Genomic DNA, 22,485 nt, shown 5'->3' on the forward strand with positions numbered 1-22,485 from the left:
CTGCTTAGGCAAATGCAACCTTTTTGTTAATGTTAGAGCATTGCTCGGTTGAACCCACCAAGTGCTGGTATGTCAAGGTTGGTTGTCATATTTTAGTATCAAAACTCAATTAGAGATGCATGATTAAGATTACTAGATTCAACTTCGTTTAGGTTAGACTAGAAAGTCTAGGAATGTTGAGACATACAAGTATTACTCCGAAGACCTGAAGAATGCGAAGACGTATAGACTACAACGAAGACATCATCCTTCCACTTGCGGTTAGTAATACTGACTTGACTTGTTTCCATTCCCATTGTTTCTTTCAAGTCGTTTAAGATTGAAAATATAACATGCGAAGTTACATATGATACTCTAGGATTAGACTTAGTCATAGCATTATGATCAAAATGTCAAGGAAGTATATATCCTTTGTTGAATGATTTGATATGGTATATTGAATTATGAAGTATAACATTTATCTTTTGAACTTCGTAAATGTGACTTTGACATAATCTATGTAACTTGTTACTTGATTATATACTGAATATAGGTATGATTTCATCCTAGGAAACTATGTTTTAATACATTGGTTTAAGGAAGCAGATTTGCGAACTTGTTTTGTAATCGAAAGGAAATCTATAGGTGTTTGGTCTGGTTTTCTATGAAGATCTATTGGATGACCAATTTGTACCTAAGGAGTGAATTAAGGTAGAACCGACTTTAACTTATGTTGAGGATCAAGGTAGAACCGATTCTTACCTATCTCGGGAAACATGGTAGAACCGATCCTAGCTTTTGTTGAGAGTTAATGTAGCACCGATCCCTACCTATATCGGGAATCAAGGTAGAACCGATCCTAGCTTTTGTTGGGAGACAAGTTATAAAAAAAAGAAATTAAAAAATCACACAATTGTTCTCGTTCCCCACATATATTGGGAGTCATGGTAGAATCGATCCTAGCCTATGTTAGGAGTCATGGTAGAACCGATCCCAAGAGCAAAACTGATTTCCGATATTCACATATACTTTAGAGTTTGAGTGAGTTTGGAATTAGGGTTTGACAGAGATGAAAGTTATAAATGTCGACATGAACATGTGCATAATTCTTATCATTGATTGTTCAAAAATATTCCTTGATATTCAAGGTGATCCCAAACTGAAATATCAGAGAATCTTTTAATTAAGATTCTCGAATTATATATTTTGATTTTCCATCAATTAAAACATATCTCTAGAAAATATATATTAGTCAAGTATTAAATTAGTATTAGACATTTTCTAAGAGAGATTTTCGAATTACAGGTTGGATATTAGTTGGAAATATGAAAATCAAAATTAGGTACTTCATCGCATATCTGGAGAATCTTTTATGTTTTGGAATTTCCTTGTTTTCCAAACATCCTTGGTCTATAAATAATGAAGTTTGTTCTTCTTACAAACTATCCTTAACCAGGCAAACTTCATCTTTGTTGTTTCTGATGGCGCTGACTAATAATATTACTTGTAATACTATTCTGGATAGGAGAGTACCCTAATTAGGCAAAATCTCTTACATCCACTCGTTTAAAGATTGATGTGGGATCAAGAATCTCTAGAAAGTATTGTTGGTGGGAAACTAGATAATTGCGCGCATGCATTGTTATTTTAGTTTCGATTATTGATTTTATTGAATAAGGGTTGTTGAAACTTTGATTGCATTTAGTTCGATTATTCTTGAGAACCTTCTCTTCTGACATAAGGTCACTCAAACTAGATCAAAGGATCGATGGGATCTTCAAAACTATTTTTATATTTGAAGACAACTTGTGATCATCCATTGTTAACGGACTCCGTTCTGTGCGTGATCGATCATAAGTGTAATCAAATTTTGTGTGCAGATACGATTGAAGACAAGAATATTTTTATGTTTGGTTTCACATCTTGTGATATTAGTGCACACACCTTGATCGGCTGGGATTCGACTAAGATCTTATTTATCTTTGATAGATTTGATTAAGTAGTCGTATAGATCGGCAATTAACATTTGGCGGTATTCTTTAGTATCTGAATCTGATAGCTTGTGAATCTAGATCTGATTATTTCAGATCGTGATTGATATAAACCCAACAAAGGAGTTTACTTGTTAAACGGAAAAGCCTTTGCCAAAACTCAACACATCTCTAAATTTATCAAATATTGATAGAGTAGCTACCAAACAGCTTTGTTAGTTTACTGTTTGCAATACGATCAAAAGGAAATCAGTGTTGAAGACTTTACATCGGTAAAACAACTCAAGGTAGTGGTTTATGTCTTGGGATTCACGTGCGTTGGCCAGACGGTTATAGGCGCTGAAATATTGAGGGAACTAAGTAACTAGGGGTAGATTAATTACTTGGTCTCAACTATACGAAATTGGATTTGTTCTTTGTATAGTCGGTTAATTCTGAGTTATTCAAAATTGGACTAGTCCCCAGGGTTTTTCTGCATTTGCGGTTCCCTCGTTAACAAAATCTTCTTGTGTGATTTACTTTTACTTTCTGAAATTATAATTGTTTTATTATAATTAAAAGTAAATACACTTGTACGTTAATCCAAGACACTTGATATTGATCCTATAATATCGGTCGTGTACCGTAACTATTATCAAGTGATTACCTTGTTGTTGTATTGTCTCTACTTTGTCCATAGACGATCACACAAGGTATCATACTTATAGGTTGATATCGAAAAGATTGTGGTGTACTTGGATACCATCATTACATCAGTTACTCTAACTTTCACATTTTAGTTTTGGAACAATAAGAAAAACGGATGCGTAATGGGATGCACATGTCAGATCATCTGAATTAACCTTAAAAAATCATTAAGAACTTATATCAATGTGTGGAATTCAGCTTAACCAGATTTTGAGAAGACATTAGAGGTCAACTATATTGCCACTAGAGGCAATAATTAATTTCGATAAATGTTTATTTATTTTATTTTATTTTGATCTGTTAACTTAAATAAATGTTACATTACCCTTTTTCTCTTTTTTTTTAAAAACTATTAGAACACCATGTTATAGGTAATTTTGATTGGTTACGGCGTGTGTCATTACAACACGGTTTATTTCTAATTTATTATAAAAAAAATAAATGATGGATTTTAACTTTATCTCGTTTTTTTAACAACAAAGTCCAATTCTAAATTATGATCGCTACAAGTAAAATCGGTTAAATAAACAACACCATTTAAGACGATTACATAAATACTATGATTTTTTCATATGAAAAGACTAGATGATTCTACCATTTATTTTATTTTATTTTTTGAATAAAATGATTTTACAATTTCAACCGCCCCTAACTTTCCAACAAACCAATAAAAAGGTATTTTGATTTGACTAGTTTAAATGGTCTTTTTTGTTTTAGTACGAACAATACCAAACAAAATAATAATGCCACTGTGAAGCAAATGTCTTAGGATCATCAAGTAATATATTTATTTATCAGATTAAAATGATGAACATAATTCACTATTTTAAAAAATCTTCAGCCCCAGTAAGTAACTCAAAGTAAATCTCCCTTATTCTTATTCATATTAGTTTAAATATTTGTAATTTTAAATTTTTTCTAATAGGGATCAGTGATTCTTATCACTTTTATATTGTAGTTTTAATTGTAAGTGCTCATCTATAAAAACACATCTAGCCAGTAATTGTTACTTGATAGTGGTAGTAGCTTTAATAACATAATTAGTTTGATCTAATTGAGTCTGTAATTCTATTGTGTCTGTAATCTTTTAGTAGAGTATGTAATCCTCTAGTATGGTTTTAGTAACATTATTAGCAGTAGAATTTGTCTTCTACGGTAATCACCTCCTGATGGATCAAAATGAAAAAAAAGGAGATAGAAAGTTATCATACGGGCAGTACACCTCAGCACATAGACGCATTTGCATGACTAGCACCTTCAATCAAGCGCATCAAACAACCTTACCATCAACCAAGCTCTTATGGACTCTGCAATGTCCATCAAAAGTACAACTTTTCTTGTGGAAAGCATTGAACGAAGGCCTTCTGACCTTCGAATCCAACATCTCCACCCGATGCAACTCTGATTCGAAGACCGTTGATCGCACTATGCTCCACTGTTTTGCTTTTTTAGAATTATGGCATATCACTCCAAATGTAATCGATGAATATCTAGGTATCATATACCCTCGTGTAATTGCTCCATTTAAGTAGTTCAATAATATTCATGCTTCAAAAAAAAATTATTTAAACTAAAGTAACATATGATTTTGGATCAGTCATAATCGATCAGAGTGAGTACCTTTTTTTGTTGTTATTATTATTGTGTAATATTGTAATTGTTGAAGCAGTAATAGTGACTAGAGTTGCTTACGTTGTGATTGTGGTTGAGGTGGAAGATGAATGTCATTTAGAAACACCCATATACTAAATCTTGAGCATCATCGCCAGAAAAAACCACTGAAATATTAGAGGACGAGATACAAGCATACAACAATAACCCAAATTGAAAACAAATTTGAAAAACTATTACAAAAAACAAGGGAAAATGCTTCAAAAAAGAAAAAACCTACCGGCTGAAAGAGATTAGGAGATGGATAGAAGAAGCAGCGAGACACAATAGTGTCTGAGCCAATGGGCTTTTTAGTCATCTAAGGTCTCAATCGCTATAGTCCAGGATCTACTCCTGCACCCTTAACTACAACTAAAACCTCCCTCTCTCCTCTACTCTCTTCTCCCACAAAAGTGATAACTAAAATCCTAATCGCCTAAATCTTTATTTGTTCAGATCGGCTCCTACGCAGCCGTTCTGGGTAGATTTGCAAACCAATGCATTTTTCTTATTTACAGCCTTACTTGGTTCTTGGTTTATTGGAATGATAAAGTCGGGTTTAATTGAAACGCTAGAATTGGATTACCTGTTCAAACATAAAAACTATGATGCTAATGTAATAGTTATAAATATTGTTGTCTATTTAATTTCTTATATAATGGTCTTGAACCTTGCCGTTTGTTTAACAGATTTGTCATGTAACAAAGCCGATATATAAATGACGCTATCAATATTCTGATTAAAAAAATGTTAATTGCTTCGAAGAGAATGATCTTTCTCATAAATTATACGCGACTTGATTTTTCACATCTGTAATTTTACTAAAAGAATAAAGATCATCCAATGTCAGTATACTTGATTACTTAGTAATTCTCAACCGTACACTACTCTAGGGGGAAAAAACATTAAACTCAAGATGGTTTTGCAAGCAAAACTAATTACAGGTACAACTAATGACGAAATGATATCAATAAGAAATTCATGCAACAATATTGTTCCCTCCAAATCGATACAAATTACAGTCCCGTCAACCACACCTTAATTATGAATTTATCCACTGGAGTTTTTAATCATTATGTTGTTTCATTGGTGTTTGTCCAATTTTTTGTTGTAGTAATCGCGCTTTCCTGCTGCATCAAAGACAAAGATGTTAAAGTTGGAAATTTTATTAAGTAATTCTCGAGCCACTGAGACAAAATACAAAAAGTATCAATAGTCCGAGCAAAAAAAACAGAAAAAAACCGCCACACACAATGCAGGGGCCCCTGCTAAACTCCCGAGGGGTGGGGGCCACTTTCTGAAAATCTGTGAAAGGCGGTTTTCTCATTGTTTTTTTTTTTTGGCGATCTGTATAAAATTGCTGGACAAAATAATAGGAATAACAAAAAGTGTGACTTCTCCGTGAAGAGTACAGGTCCCACATAATTCTTTTGACATGCATAAATTGACATTATTTTGGGAGTTTGGAATTTTTTTTCCATAGCCCCCAGATGAAAGCTAATTATAAATTATCCAATTGTTGGATGATAAGGTTACTCGTGCAGTCTGGGTTTTTTTAAGAAAGCTATTATTGGGGCGTCACATTCCAATAACGTCTATTTAGTTGGTTAGAGGGTGTCCTAAAAGGAATCTAAAAAGTCTCAACTGTCCTTCCATATATTTAAACCTAATCAATAAAAAAAAGAAAAAGAAGAAAAAAAAGAATTAAAATCAGTTTCTCTTCTGCTAATCAATAGCAGTGATGATGATCGACAATAATCCGACGAAAATTGATAATCAACTGCTCAGTTAAGAAAACCAAGATGAAACCGACGCATAATTTCAAATTCCTTAATTAATCGCACCCAACGATTGTGTGATGTTTGATTCGACACAAACCCAATACTTTTCCCCGTCTAGCATTTGAATGATTTGATTTGTTGAAATAATTAGGAAAAATTAGGTTTGCAGAATCAGTTACGGTCAGGTAAAAACTAAGAACTCTTAACCGTAAAATTAGTTAAAACTTAGGTTTTTATTTACGATTAAGTTCGAACATCAAAAAACTAACCGTAAATATTCATGTAGTTATATACCGTAGATACTTACGGCTTGGTTTGATTTACAATAGCTAACCGTAAGTATTCTTGTGCCTATTTTCTTGTTAAGATTTGAATAATTACTTGGAATTTACGGTATAGTTAAGGATTAAATCAATAATTAGTTAGAATTTTAGATGATAAGAGAGACTTTCAAGGAATTAAGTTACTTTTCACCGTTGGATGGGAAATATTGAAGTTAAATACAAGTACCCCACTTTCCATAAAGTAGGAATTACCTGTAGGTACTATTCTAGTGTTCTTAGTTAGTGGAAGGTCCACCCACTAAAGCCCAGTAACGGTAGGTCCATAATTAAAAGAAAAGAGAAAAATTGACCTAATTTTTTAAGCCCAGGTCCTGCACACGTGTGTAAATATTACGTGCATTTTTAGAATTTCCAAAATAGCCTTTACTATATATAACAAAAACATAAGCCAATTTCTCTCCATATTCTTTTTCTTCTCAGATTCAGTTTCTCTCTCTCTCCCCCTCTCCCTCTCCTCTTCTCTACTGATGCGGGAAATCTTGTTTTTTCTTCATTCATTTTCTTCATTCTTTAATTTCTAGTTTTTTGTATTAGGATAAAGCTTGAAAACGAAGATTTATAGAACATCTTGATCGATTCAAGAACCCAAATCGATTCTAGCCTTTGGTAAGTTGATTTTCCTTATTAATCTTCTTCTCGTAATGTTTATTCGAAGGTTTCAAGATCTAATCATTAATTAGTTGATGTTTGATTATGTTTTCCAATTTGCACGCATGATTAATCAAGTGTTCCTTCATTTTCATGAAAATAATCCAGATCTAGATGAATAGTTACGTTTTTTTATTCATTTCGTTACTAGATCTGATTATACTAGTTTTCTTTTGTTGGGTTTAGGTTTTTTTCAGTTGTTTTTGTGTATGAACTATCAGTTTGTATATGATGTACTGACAAAAAACCTAGTTAATTGTTTAGTTTTTGTTTAAATAAAATTTTTTTGTTGTTGTTTGATCCAGCAGTAATATATGCATACTGAATAATTACGTTTTTATTATTCATTTTGTTACTAGATATGATCATAATAGTTTTATTTTGCTGGTTTTAGGTTTTTTTTTCGGTTGTTTGTGTATGAACCATCAGTACATATATGCTATACTGACAAAAAACCTAGTTTATTGTTTATTTTTTGTTTAAATAATGATTTTTGTTGTTTGATCCAACAGTAGATATATCGCATACTGGAAATAAGATGCTTTGATTTTATTTTTTTTATTCATAGACTTATCACTTCTTTTGATTTTGTTATATTCATAGATTCCTACGGCTTATAAGCCAATTGGTTTTGAGTTGGATGCCCCGTATTCTAACAAATCTTACAAAAATCTTGTCAGGGATTATCCTGATATACATGAAATCATGGATCTTCATCATCAGATATCTATCGTCAGCAAAGATGTTAGCAAGCTTGCTAGGAAGCTGCGCCTTCCAATTTTGCTCCACAGGCCATTTTATATGCAGTTGCGAGATAACAGATACCTATCGTCATCATATACCTGCCGCAAACTTTCATAGCCCTAAAACCATATTCTTTCTCCATTTTTTTCCTCTATCCAGCTGTGTTGCAGCCGTGTTGCAGACATATATTATCTGTTGGTCAAGCTACTCCATGCTTGAGTTCATAGATATTGTAAGGTTGAGAGATTAATTATAAATCCAGATGATTTTTTTTCGATGTTTTTTACTTTAGTTTTGCTATGCTTGATCATCTCACAAGTTTTAGTTTTTTTTTTTGCAGGTACAACCATGGTTTAATTTCTCTCCTTTTGGTATTGCTTCTTTTTCTCCCGTTGATGTACCTATGAAATCCATGAAAAGTAGATTACTGTGTAGAATAGGCTTTCATTGGTGTTTCCTTTTTCCGTATGTTGTTTTTGCTGCTCAAAACCACCGTTACTCCATTGGTACTGCCTTTTGGTATTGCTTCTCAACCATATGCATCAAACGACATTAAAGTTGGCTGGGAGACAACCGGTCGTTGATGATGAGCATATGGAGTTGGTACTATGGTGTTGAGCTGTTAATATTGAACTAAAGCCCCAACTGCTATGGAGTTGCATTAGCCAATACAGTCCCCATGAGTCGTGTATACAAATAACTAACCTTAAGTTAATTACTATCAAAGAATATTCCTATGTTGCAACGATTGTCGTTTTTAAGAATGCATTTTAGCTCCAGTATGTTCTCCCTGACACCAATGTTGATCTTTTTTTTATCAACTCTATATACAACTAAATGGTTAACCATTTCTTTATTTTTCCTTTGCAGGAAGAGTCGACCAAAGATGAGAAAAATGCTATTGAAAAATCGCTACAATAATAGGGATTTTGCGGTGTAGAATGATTGCTCTCACAGGTTTGGTTCAGTTAATATGTTAACTTAACTTTCTTATTTATCATCTGGACAGTTGTTAATGCTGACTAAGTTGAACACATCAGATGAAACAATGATAGAATACACCCAAACAATGGTTTTGATAAAGCTTAGGAAATGAGCATAAATTGGAGACATAGCGTAGAACTCAAGAATTGATTTAGATGTCTTTGAAAAGAATTCTTCTTCAGTGGAACATTAATTGATTTTTTCCATGACCATTGTCTTCTATATTGATATTAGCTGATTCAGGAGTTTGGGTTTTGCTATTTTATTATCCTATCGAGTATATATTTCCATGACAATAATAGAGCCTTGCAAGCAGATTAAATTTATTAATATGTGCGCATATCTGAGTTGCATACCAAATGTGACATAGAGAACTTCGTTGTTGGAACAGATGTGTACTTTTCTCAGTAACACTCAAGGTTGGGGTTCCTTCATTGATCCACCGAATTGCAATCCCTGTGCTTGCTTAGAACCATTTTTATTTTAGATGTTAAATTAATGTCTCCTGTGTTTCAGGTTCGGCTCTTCTTAGATTTGATTAAGCTACTGCTGATAAAAAATTTCTCATTATGTGGCAACAATCGACAAGTAAAATCATTGATAACCTCCCATGGTAATTTGAATTTAATTACACCCCTTTTAATTCTTTATGGCTATGATTGAGGAAAACTACTAATGTTAGCTTCGGGGTAAAGCGCAGCTTATGCTGTAAATGTCTTCTCATTGTTGATACTAATGTTTTTTTTCTTTTTCTTAATGTATTAACTGTTGTGTATTAATTAGATGCTTTGGATTAATGGCAGGGGCATCAAGAATGCCAATTATGTGCTTCCAGTTTAGTTTTTTGGTTGTCGATTAACCGTAAGAAACTAGCAAAAACAAAAAACATAGTTGCACGACTTATTTCAGCAGAAGTAATATAGTTTTTCAGTTATATTATGACTGGATTTCTATGAGATTGCTGCTTTTGTTGACCAGACTTCGATGTATTTCTGCAGGATTTATTGGTGGAGACCGCAACAGAGCAGGATGGCTCAGTAAGTAATATCACCGTGCAGCCCACAGTTTTTCAGGTTCATTAAATTCTGGATTTATTAATGGAGACCATTTGTCGTGCATTATGAGTTTTATTTGCATTGGTTTGTATGGTTCCTCAAATTAGACTCTGTATGTTTGGGCATAAGTTATGGGCCCTATGATGAACGTTTTAATTTTTGTGTGTCTGCAGGCATTGACACTAGCAGTACGTAAAGCGAGTCAATCTATATGCAGTTGAGAAGAAAACGATAATAGAAGATCCTTGCTTTGCCCCCAGAAGCATGGCAATACAGTCGAAGAAAAATTATAATCATCACAATGTATGTGATGTAATACGTTTTCTAAATTATTTATCATTGATTCTTACAGATTTGTACTCTACCTGGAAGCAGTGCAGCAAATATGTACTCGAATTTGTAAGCATTCAGATATATAATCGGATTTGTAAGCAGTACGACAGATATGTACTCAGATTTCTAAGCAGTGCGACAGCTATGTACTCAAATTTGTAAGCAGTGTAGCAAATATGTACTCGAATTTTTAAGCAGTGTACCAGATATGTACTCAAATTTGTAAGCAGTGTAGACACACACGTTTGGTAGTAATGGGCATTATGGACATTTCCATGTTTTAATTAATTTTGGACCTCCGGATAAAAACAAAATTCGGTTGGACCCTACTATAAATAACTATATGGACCTAGGACCAAACAAAAAATTTTCCTTCCATAAACTGTCCGCGAACTAATTCTTGATTGCAGAGATTCACTGTTATCCTCTCAATCCTAAAAAATAGTGAATTTAGTCCCGGGTTAGATTTTGACGCGTTGTTAATCGTAATTTGATGACAGGGTTAGATTTTGACGCGTATTTAGTTGGACAATTCGTAATTCCAGGAGATGTTAATTTTATCTTTTGATTCAGTCGGGGGTTAGCCATCCACTTCACGACCAAGCCATCACCATTTGTTTCTTCGGCAATGAACATACTGCCTTCTCCATTTTAGGATCAAAAATTAAAATTTAACGCAGGAGGCAGGAGTTACGGTTGGGTCTTGTTAAAACAGTAAGTACTCTCCGGTTGGGCCCAGATAAAATCTAACCGTAAATTTTCCAAAAATCAGACTTACGGTTTGCTTCAAAAAACCAAATACCTAATCATGACTGGTTTATAATTAGGTGTTTCCAGTTTTACCCAGTTACGGTTGGTAGTTCATCATTACCTAGCCGTAAGTTAGTTTTACGGTTGATTACGAAGAGAAAAACCCAACCGTAATCCATTCTGAAAAGGCAAAAAAATTCCAGCCTTTGGCTAGGTGAATCACGATCTCCATCGGAGGTATGTAAACTTTTGTTCTCCTCAAATTTTTCACTTGGTTCAAAATCTAGGATTTTCAAAAAATCTCGTTTTCCCTTTTACTCTCCCTTCCAAAAACCAAAACATAAATTCCAATTTTCTATGTCTTACTATGAATTAAAATCATTAATCTAATTTAGTAATTAATACTACTAGATTAGCTAATTTAGTTAAATGGTTAACACTAGCTAAATGAGGGTAATTTAGTCACTATAAAATTATTTTAGATAAGGGATTTTTGAAATTACTTATGGGTGATCCGTTTTATCTTATTAGGTGACGCCCATCTATTGGAATGTGACGCTCTAATAATAACGTTCTTTTTTAATGAAAATATAGTGTATATTGCAAAGAACATTTCATGAAAAAATTAGAACCATAAGATTATAATAAGTAAAAGGGACAAATGTAAAAATAATGTCAATCAAGCATGTAAAAGGATCCTACCCCTTATCGAAACAGTGGTTCCATCCGAAACGCTCGAATAACAACACTAAAAGAATGAAAACCCGAATATATTCTTAAAAGGGGAATGGTGATACTAGTGTTTCATGAGACACAACAGAAAAAATATATGTGAAAGGCGGTATTAGTGTTGTTTGTGAGGACGGTACATCTAGAATTTTTACAAGTCTAATAATACCTTTTGTTGATCAACCATTGGTGTTATTGTTGTCGCAACTTCCGGTTCTTCTGACAATTCTTGCTCTTGCAAACATGCTTCCGGCGATTTTACTGCAAAAGGAATTTTATTCAATCTCTCTCAACATTCATCCGTACAGATTAGGAGGTATAACAAAAAATGATTTATCCATTGAGATATTATGAGATTTTTCTCAATGAGTTAATACAACCATTGGCTGTATAAATTTGTATCATCGCCCACATAATTTCCTCGCCAACTTAACAGTCTTAACATGTCTCTGAAAAAAACTCATACCGATTTTTTCATATGTCAGGACAAAATATGTACCTTATGGTTGGAGAGAATCCAATGAAAATTTTGCAGCAGGTTGTTTAAAATGCCTCACGGTCAAAACATGGTCAATTTAGAGAGGTTGGACTGGGACTTTTACGTCTGACTGGTCAATCTTGAGATTTTGATTTCTTGATTGACTCCTTTTCAGGCATTCTGGGAGGATTGAAATCTCTGGCTCTAGGTATGGGCTAAATAAATCCATGCAACTCTAGTTCCACGGTCAATAGTGGTAGAACTTGCCGTTGGTTATTACAACAAACCAACATGAAAAATTACTAATTACACGTGCAGAACAGAAGTTAACTGAAAGGATTTATCAAGGAAATACGTACATAAACATACCGTTGTTTAGATCACCGCCATCAGTACCGTTCTTGATAATGTTTTTGTCATCGACATCTTCTTCTTTTGTTTCTTCTTCTTCTAAATCTGTCTTTACCTTCTCCTCTTGGTTGTCATGATTACTTACTAACTTGTTACTCTGATCGTCGTCATCTTGATCAAGAAACTCCTCGACCACATCTTCTTTTTCAACACCATGGTTATCAGCCGCTGCAGCCGCCGCAATAATGGCTTTAATTGCAGCTTCATCTTTCCTCGATGAAAAATAATGGTCGGATGAACCTGAGAGTCTTCGTTGATGTCTCTCATTAACAACATTATCTTCCTTTGTTAATGCGTCGTTTAATGAGTCATCGGCGGCAGATTTAACTACAGGTACAGGATCCTCTTCTTTCAATTGTTGCTGCTCCGCATTTACGGTATTTATGTCCTTTGAGGTTACGATAGGGCTGTTGTCCGTAGCCAGCGCCAACTCAGTCTTATTATTATCATTGCTCTTTAACGACGACGATGACCGCAATGATAATGGCGGTGCTGATGAGTTTGTTGCTTCCGCCGTAATATTGACATCATCAGTAATTTCAGGGATAACTTCTAAATCCTTGCTCTTTTTAACGCTGATGGTGTTAGAATTTTTACGTGCCGGTGGAGGAGGAGTTTTAACCGTGTTACCGGTAACGACATCATGCTTGGATTCATTACAACCCATTTCAATTTGCAGAGGTAATCTAGAGATTACAAAAAGCTGGAGATAGCTTGCGTTTGATTTCTTTTTTCTTTTTTGTGGTGTAGTTTGAGATTTAATTGGGAGGTATTAATGTATTTAGAGTATGTGTTGTTGCATAAAAACCGGTTAGTTATGCTTTTTCATGAGAAGTTGCGTTGCGTTGTGTCGAATTGGTAGTTGATTATAGAGCTGTGAAATCATCATCTAACGGCAATTTGTTTGCTTGGTGAGCGGGAGAGTGAGGGAGCAGTTGAACCTAATTTTGACAATTTCTAACTTTCTATTATGTGGGTAGATGTATACGGTGTTAATTATACCCCGGCCCCGAGAGGCCAAAAAAGACAGATTCAAGGACGAGATTCTGTAGACGAGAGAGCTGATGGACAATGAGGGGACTTGGAGAGTAGTTGAAGTGAGCAAAAACTTCGCTCATATCACTTTTGGTGAAGTTATTACACTAATGTGCTTACAATGTCCCACTGGTAGTTTTTTGTTGATAAATTTGATGATATCCTGTGTGCATTTCAACTTCTTCGCCATTCAAAATGCTTTTCCGCTCTCAGCACTAGACAAATGATACCACAGGGAGATTACTAGCGTTTGATGTTTCTTTTTCCCTTTTTTCCCCGGAAATGCTACACTCACCGCGGGATGTCCCGACAAGCGAAAAAATGGGATCTCCCTTACGGCTCGGCGGTGTGCAGGGTGGGTTAAGTGTGGGTCCCTCCCTCTCTCTCTCACAAAACCAAAAATCGGGATGGCCCGCAGGATTCAACCCGCGGGACATCAATCATTTCCGTTTTTTTCCGTCATTAATTTGAAATTTAGTGTTACTGAATCTGGTAAATCTTTGGCATACAATTTAGTAGTATACTTGTTGCTGTGGTCAACTCATCATGTGTGGACTGGACTGGATTGTTTATGGAGATACCAGCTTGGGAAGTATTTTCACTGGAAGGCCGTTGATGAATCACAATAAGTATATGCAGAAGCAACAAGAAAGGCTGAAGGCAAAAAAAAAATGACTTGCACCCTGAAAAAGTTTGAGCTATTTACCTTAGAAAAATCAGAGAAAACTACATATTCAAAGTTTTAATCCAAAACTAGATTGTTTGATCATGTTCTAACAAACTTAAACAATTGACTGGCAGTTAGGTGAACATATGTTCTAATAAATGTCAAGTCTCACTTAAATCACCATGACTGTCAAAGACTCAAAAGAAATAAGAAGGTAACACCCATGGAACTCTTTCCCCAGAGCACATACTCTTCATCCCAAACCAATGGGGAGAGTTAGAGATGCATTGAAAATATGGTTTTTAAACTGCTACTGTCTAAGCAAATTTAGCATGCCAACCTTGGGTCCTTGGTGGCTGTGATTCTGAGCATAAAGATGGATCTAAAAAACTTATCAGGGTACATGGTTATCTTTCTATATCCCCTTTTCTGATAATTAGAAACCACGAAGTGTTTCCACCATGGAGGAGATGACACTTCCAGAATTTGAAGCTACAATATCATTACCAGAGACTCTTTAGCCCATGGCGACTCAATAGCTAGAGTATCCAATCTGCAACGCAATTGGTGCAGATACCCTTACCTAGTAGTAATAGAAGCAAACTACACCAGAAAAGTAGTATACAGCAGCTTCATTTTACCCCACATTGGCTCAACACGCTGCATCACAACATAATTTCACCATGTCCATTTCTAGCAAGTTCCAGTTCAAACACAACAGCTGAAACCTCCCCTTTATAGCAATAATACAAACTTTCCACGAAACAATTAAATCTGCAATTGAGTTGTCAACTATACATGACTCCATTGCCATAGATGCACTATATCACCCACATTCTAGGTCATTATCTAAAGGGAGAGACAAGTTAACCAGAGTACAAGTATGTATATATGAGATAAAGCCCGCATATATAGATGCTCACCAGTTGGTTGACATCACCCCGCACAAACTCCACCAGATGCTCTTAGACCACCGTTTGTTAACATCAAAATCCCAATCTAGAATCATAAAAAGAAAAACACATCTAGTTTTCTTGTAGTTTAGAAGATCCACCGAAATGACATCACATCATATACGATGTTGCCTCTCGCATACTACTGTTTCAGTTATATGATCTTGTATAGCTTCTAGGTTTCAACTTTCAGTTCGCTCCGCAATTAAAATGTTATAAATAAAAATAATAACAATAAAGCTTATTATAATGGAGTTATACAAGTGAAATCTGATCAACGTTTCTATATTATTTATGTTCCAACAAAAGGACAAATGCCATTTTCATGACTTAAAAACTCATACCATTTAAAATCTAAGTTAGATTCATCTTTATTCTTCCTTCTTGCTTTCTGCAGTAAGATCCTTAAGTTTTTCTTTCAGTTCTCCAGTCTGCCAAGGACAGTTTACAATTTAGAGCATAGTAAATTATAAAGAAAATGATAGGAACATGCGCCATAGAATTTTACCTGGTGCATATTGAGGATGATGTCTGACCCTCCAACAAATTCACCTTTAATAAAAATTTGAGGAAATGTTGGCCAATGGCTACATGTTCAAATAATTGGGATTAGTAAAACATACATTTGGTCACACCCTTCTAGATCTCTCAGATACGAGCACTCAGCAATAATGTTTAATGCTAAGGTTTGACACAGATACATAAGGTTTCATACCTAAAAGTTTTTACAGCATTCTTCAGCTCCTGATTTTCCAATATGTTTCTAGCACTCAATGGAACATCTGCAGAGAAAATTCATTGTAAAAAGACCAAATAATTACACACAGATCCAAATGATATACCTAACACTAGCATTTAATGGCAGAGGGAGAGGGACGTCTCATGAAATGTCCTGCATTGTTATATAGACATGCATACCCGGAGTGTCCGCATGAAGGCGTGACTAGATTTCAAGGCAATGAACAACTTCATTATTTTGCAAATGAAATGAACAAGTGGAAACTCACTATATTCGTTGAGCACTCTTACTGCCAGCGAGCTGAATCCACACCGAGGTTGATCAGGAACTCCTTTCATGTAAATCATAACAGGGTTTTCCTTGATATCCTATTGACCATGTTCATAGACTAAACCAATGAGCGAGAAACTACATAAACCAAGAGACAAGTAAAGTTAAATGGTTCATCAAGGAGAAAAAAAAATGATGACAATCTACCTGTTGAACAATATCCTTCAAAGAAATATCGGAATTCGCAGCCTTGTTGGTGGGTCTGAAATCCTCATGTGTTTCAGGGTCGCTTGGCACAGTTGTGGAGTATCACACACCTTCACCACAAAAAGATCCTGACACCTACACCCACAAATTTGGGCAAGATCAAAAACAGGATTACAACCATCTACATCCTGAAGGCATCAAGCAATAACCCAAGCAACAAAAAGGATAACTCAACTAACTGTCTGGAATAATTAGAAAGTCCAACTAGACCAACTTGATATCAATCTCCGGTTCGATTTATCAAAAGCAATAAGCCTTTGCTTAGTAGAGAACCCATGGGTTGTGAAAACTCATAATCCTATATCGAGTTATTCGTCACTCAGGTTACTACTGAAATAACTATCGCGGATTATTAAAGTCGCACGACCAACAATAAGCTAAATCACTGTTTTTCTTGAATCATTGTCCAAGGTAAAAAGACTCAAACTCCAGGATCTTACCATTGTTCTCAGAGAATTAGTAGCTGGGAGACTTGAGATGCTCTTTAAGAGCGTAGACAATGATCTAGCCATAATGTAGTGATAGAGACTCACAAGGTCTTTCAAAAAGTTATATTGCTGCACCACAAAAGAAAGCCGCAAAACGTCAGGTTGCCATGAAAATAAAAAAAGAAATTGCTTCTCCTGTAGCAGAAAAACGAGTTTCTTCTAATCCCAGTCAAAAGATTATCAAAATCGAAACTTTTTCTTCGGTCATTTCCAATCAGATAACTTCAATGAACGATATTGTGATTCTTCAGTCATGAGCATGATAATCACTTCCACCGACAAAATAACAATTCATACTAATGAAACCCAGAATTCTAAGAAAAGCGTTTATGCGCTTCAAGATGACGAGACAAAAACAATGACCTAGAACATTAAAAGTTTGAGACCAAATGAACATGAGAAAGTACCAACGAAGTAGAAAATTTCAACTTCAAAACAGAGACTCACTATCAAAATAAGGATTCAACGACTTAGGGTTTCATGTATAACACAGCGCAAGAGAGGTTACCGGTTGGACCATGAAAAAATACGACTACTACTGAGTAATTGGATTTGGCAGTTGAAGACTCCTTAAGAGCATCTCCGATGCTACTTTCTTCCAAGGAAATTTCGGATCAAGGTTGCGAAAGATACGAGCATTTTTTGGGGCGACCCGGAAGGAATTTGGGCCGACTAATAAAACAAAACAAAAGTGAAAAATACTAGAAATTTGGTAATCAACCAAAATAGGGTTGTCCAACCCTAAAATCAACCCATCCCTTATCTCTAGTTTTTCATAATAGCGATTCTACCCTCATTAGTTGGAATTAAATTTACAATAGGGAGAAATCTGTTATATAGAGGATTTTTTTCTTTTCTTTTGTTTTCTAGTTTGAATGCTTGAACAACCCAGAATCGGTAGATAATGGAGTACTATATCTACCAATTGTAAACTACTGAGCCAAAATATATCGATAATCGGGAAAAAAAATGTCATTTAATTGGCTTTCGATTGCAATGTAGCCCCAAAATTGAATTGTGCCAAAATCCTTAAATTTTCGAATTCTCTACACAAACATAATCGGTAGTAAAATGAAGTTTGTTTAAATTCCGATTAGAATCGGTAGTAAATGAACTAACATAATCGGTAGTAAATGAAGTTCATTTAACTTCCCGATTACAAAGTAGCCCCAAAATTGAATTTTGCTAAAATCCTTAAATTTTTAAATTCTCTACACAAACATAATCGGTAGTTTCATTATGTTCATAATCTACTGATTGTGATAGTAGCCCCAAATTCAAAATTTTCAAAAAACGAATGGAATTTTGAATTTCTCTATTTTCACAATCGGTAGCTTCGTGATGTTTATTATCTACTGATTGTAAAATCGGCAGTTTGTGATGTTCATTATCTACCGATTGTGGTAGTAGCCCTAAATTCAAAATATTCAAAAACCAATGAAATTTTGAATTTATCTATTTTCGCAATCTGTAGTTTCGTGATGTTTATTATCTACCGATTGTACAATCGGTAGTTTTGTGATGTTCATTATCTACCAGTTGTGGTAGTAGCCCCAAATTCAAAATTTTCAAAAACCAATGGAATTCGGAATTTCTCTATTTTCACAATCGGTAGTTTCGTGATGTTTATTATGTATCGATTGTGGTAGTAGTCCCAATTTCAAAATTTTCAAAAACCAATGGAATTTTGAATTCCTCTATTTTCACAATCGGTAGACACAGGTGGATTTTATCTACCGATTGTGCTTAAATTTTAGCACAAAAAATTGAAGTTGTTGACGCAAAAATAATCGGTAGATAACAATCTATTTTACCTACCGATTATGGTTGATGTTCTTAAGAAATGAAAAACATCAACCATAATCGGTGGATAAAATCAACTTTATACCTAACGATTATGTTTCTGCGACTGTAAATCTTAGAAAAATTTACGATCAATTTTTTGATTTCAAGCAATCAAATCCTAATTTTGGGTCACAACTACTATTATTTATCCGTTTTGTTTGTTTAACTTGATTTTTTTTTTTTTTTGATGTTCTAAGTTTCAATTTTAAGGTTAATGAATTTTGGGTTTTGATTTTAAACAATTAATCCTAAAGTTTGATCGACGATATTTCGTTTCAATCAAAATTAAAACGATGGAAAAAAATTTCAATCGGTAGATTAAAGAAGAAGAAGAAAAGGAATGTTATGATTATGAAAATAAAGCATATAGGCTTAGGTTTAGTACGAAGGTGGAGGACAATATAGATAATTTCTATTTTAAGACACCCCATAGCCATCTTCCTTGGATGGGAATAAAAAGATCGCCCCTAATTCTTTCGGGGTCGCCCCTAAAACAACTAGGATTTTATACCTTTTGTATAGGGTCAATAAAAAAACTTCCCCTAAGGGTCAATGAGAAGCTCGTATCTAAATTTTCGGCATGGCTCTCATTTTAACCTTCCCCTAGGTTATTTATCTGAGGCCTGTTATTAAATGACAAAAAGGGTCATTAGAAATTAATTTCACACAACTTCTTATCCAACTATTCTCTCACTATCCATTTTTACCCTGATTAATTAGTATGAATTAATCAATTTAGGTGTTAATTAACCATGTTAAATGTGAGATCAACTAATATAAATCGAACTCCAAAACATCAAACAAGTTAAATTTTTATTTTTTTTTCCAAAACAAAAAGCAAAATCGGTTTACGTTCATGCACTTGTGAATCGATTATAGGTTGGTGTTTTGAAATTCACGAAGGATATCCAGAATCGGATCACATATGCATAATTAAAACTCGATTCTAGCAATCGGGGTTTTCCTAGTCACATATAAACCGATTGTTTCACTTAATTTAAATTCATACTCGAGTTAAGAATGAGTATGATTTCATACTCAGTTGTAGATCAAGTATAAAATCATATTTTATTTGAGAATTCATACTCATTTTCAGTTCGAATATAAAACCATACGTAAATCATACGCATTTTCAATTCGAGTATAAAATTGTTTTCATTTCGAATATAAAATTTATATTCAAACTAAAATCAAGTGTATATAACACGGCTTTAGAATGAGTATGTCAAACTCATTCTATGATTGAGTATTAACTAAAGATAATTGGTTTACTCAGAATCATATACTTACCACATAAACCGATTGTTATAAACGGAAGTCACGATACACCCACATAGACCGGTTCTCAACAATGCACTGAAAAATTTGTTTCATACAAGTGCTCCTATAAAAAACCGATTCTAGGTTAAAATTATACTGGAAAGTTGCGCATTTTCCCCCTTTAAAGGTTATATAATCGGTTTATGTGAACATTCACATAATCCGATTCTAACAAAAAAAAACATACAGAAAACTGGGTATCTCTTCCATACCATACGATAATCGGTTTATGTGGGTATTAACTTTTACCGATTCTGGTTAAATTTTCTTCGACCAGAAAACACATTCAGGACAATCGGTTTGAGGTGTTCATGAATATCGACCGATTATCATAGGAATCGGTTAATATGAACATGAACGTTGACCGATTATGGTTCAACACAGAAACCCAAGATTGTTTATAATTTTCAATCTTGAAGAGATAAATCAATCACAAGTATAATTAAGAATAATGGATTGCAATCAACTATATTTATTTTGAATTTTTTGTTTTTAAAATGGGTGACGAAATTTTATTTGAATCGATCGGTGTATAGCTAGAATCGGTCGATGAAGTTAGATTTTAATTTTAATTTGTGAAGGAAATGATTTGAATATATTTTGATTTTGAAAGGGTTTCAAATTTGGAAGGATAAGGCTTACAATTAAATTTTAAAAGTGAGGGTAATTTAGTACTTACCTAGTTTAGACACCCATTATCCCCTTACTTTAGGTGGGTGAAGAAATCTATAGGCCCCAAATAAATGCACTAGGCCCCAAACCAGGAAGGCATTTTAAGTCCATCTCTAATAGAGGGTGAAAATATTTTTTTTGAATGACTGATAGGATTTAGACCCCCATTTAGCATAAATGTCTCTCCAATAGTTAGGTCCTACAAATTAGGAGAGATGAAATACTAAATATGAAAGATTCAAAGAAAGTCTTAACTACACCTTCAGAATGACCCTTAACTAATTCCACGTTATCGGTTTTATTTTAAAAAAAATTGATACAACGTCATGTTAAAAGAAATATTTTTATGCTTATCTAAATCCAAAATACATAGCACAACCTTGACTATTGGAGATGAATTTTAGGAAAACGGTCTTATTTAGGCCATATTTGAAAACCCCAACAAATGGAGGTCTAAAAATGAACTCGACGTAGAATTTTTTTGACCTATTATTAGAGATGCTCCTAGAGAAATTCCAGTGGGGCTGGAAAAATGGGCAGATTGTTCATTCTCACCCTACAAGGGACAGATAAATCGGCTAATGGATGGGCAATTGCTCAAATCTGAAAATTTACCCATTCCGTCTCAAGTTGAGTCGTTCAAATCAAACAGAGACAACAGGTTTAGAAAAATCCGAGTCTCGGCTTTGGTAGAGATAATGGTCGTCTCAAGTTGAGTCAATCATCCTTAAATTAACCGATAATGGCTAGCTCCATCCAGCGTCTCGTCTTTTATAAATTCAATTATTTTCACTTCCAAAATCACACCTTCTCCACCTTTTACACTCATAGTTTCCGAGGAATGGCTCAACCATATATTAATATGCGAAGTTTACCATAGATGAAAATTTATCTCTATGTAGAGACTTTTGTAGTATGTTATCCGGCTAGGGGTTCAGAACAACGACAAAATGGTTTAGTGAGTGCGAGTTATTGGAAATAAATTATGAAAAATTCGCTAGTATGTTAACCACAATGCAATTGGGTTGTTTTGCCTATATCAAACTATAAAAAAGCAGGTGGAAGAATTTATAATTTTAGTTCGGGTTGTCAATCGACATCGACTTAAGGGTGAAACCAATGCTAAAGTTGTCTTGCAATCTTGAGGGGAATGGCGAAGATGCAAAACAACAAATTTTGTTCCGAAACTCATTACACAATTTTTAGGGAGTTTTTGATAACCCATATGGGATGTTAAATAGTACACATACTACTCTAGCAAGACGTTGATGGGGTTGTTATAAATTTTAATTAAATATGAATTTAAATATAATTTTACTTTCCTTTCCTTTCTAAATAGCTTATACTAATTGATTGTAACGATTTACATAAATAGATTAGATATTTACCTTTTTAAATAGACTAATTAGGATTTTAATTAAACATCATTAAGTTTATATAAGCATAACTACTTAGACATATTACAGTTCATGTTGTAGCGTCCCTGGCGTCATACTTCCAGACCTCTCGTATGATCCTGCAGCTTGAGATCATGTACCTTGAGATCCTTCACCTTGAGTTGGAGAACCTTCAAAGTATAACGATCTTCTATGATCGTGATAACCTTGAGGATTTTGTTGATGGGATTAACGATATGGAGATTGTCGCATTAGACGATATCATTCT

General features: G+C 34.3%; 1 protein-coding gene and 1 pseudogene across 5 annotated transcripts; both read right to left on the minus strand.

The window, feature by feature from the left end:
* Positions 1-5,197: 5,197 nt before the first annotated feature.
* On the minus strand, positions 5,198-13,355 carry LOC113317774. 5 transcript variants are annotated; one of them, XM_026565908.1, is made up of 3 exons: positions 12,523-13,350; positions 11,845-11,936; positions 5,198-5,437 (listed from the first exon to the last, which is right to left on the minus strand). In XM_026565908.1, exons 1-3 carry the CDS (start codon positions 13,229-13,231, stop codon positions 5,381-5,383), a joined length of 858 nt encoding a protein of 285 aa, XP_026421693.1. In that variant the 5' UTR covers positions 13,232-13,350; the 3' UTR covers positions 5,198-5,380. The 5 variants fall into 5 exon arrangements, with proteins under 5 accessions (XP_026421693.1, XP_026421694.1, XP_026421696.1 ...); XM_026565909.1 differs by having other exon boundaries at positions 5,198-5,434; positions 12,523-13,349; XM_026565911.1 differs by having other exon boundaries at positions 5,396-5,434; positions 12,513-13,355.
* A 2,084-nt stretch (positions 13,356-15,439) lies between these two features.
* Positions 15,440-17,628, minus strand: LOC113319326 (annotated as a pseudogene).
* Positions 17,629-22,485: the final 4,857 nt, after the last annotated feature.

This window comes from Papaver somniferum, chromosome 10, assembly GCF_003573695.1.
Source record: "Papaver somniferum cultivar HN1 chromosome 10, ASM357369v1, whole genome shotgun sequence".
NCBI lineage: Eukaryota > Viridiplantae > Streptophyta > Magnoliopsida > Ranunculales > Papaveraceae > Papaver > Papaver somniferum.

Excerpts from the sequence above, each read along its gene's own strand:
- LOC113317774 (XM_026565908.1), bottom strand. The coding sequence starts at position 13,231 with ATGGGTTGTAATGAATCCAAGCATGATGTCGTTACCGGTAACACGGTT. Across the intron at positions 11,937-12,522 it reads TGGCGGTGATCTAAACAACG|TAAAATCGCCGGAAGCATGT; the intron begins GTATGTTTATGT and ends TTCCTTTTGCAG. Across the intron at positions 5,438-11,844 it reads CAATGGTTGATCAACAAAAG|CAGGAAAGCGCGATTACTAC; the intron begins GTATTATTAGAC and ends TCTTTGATGCAG.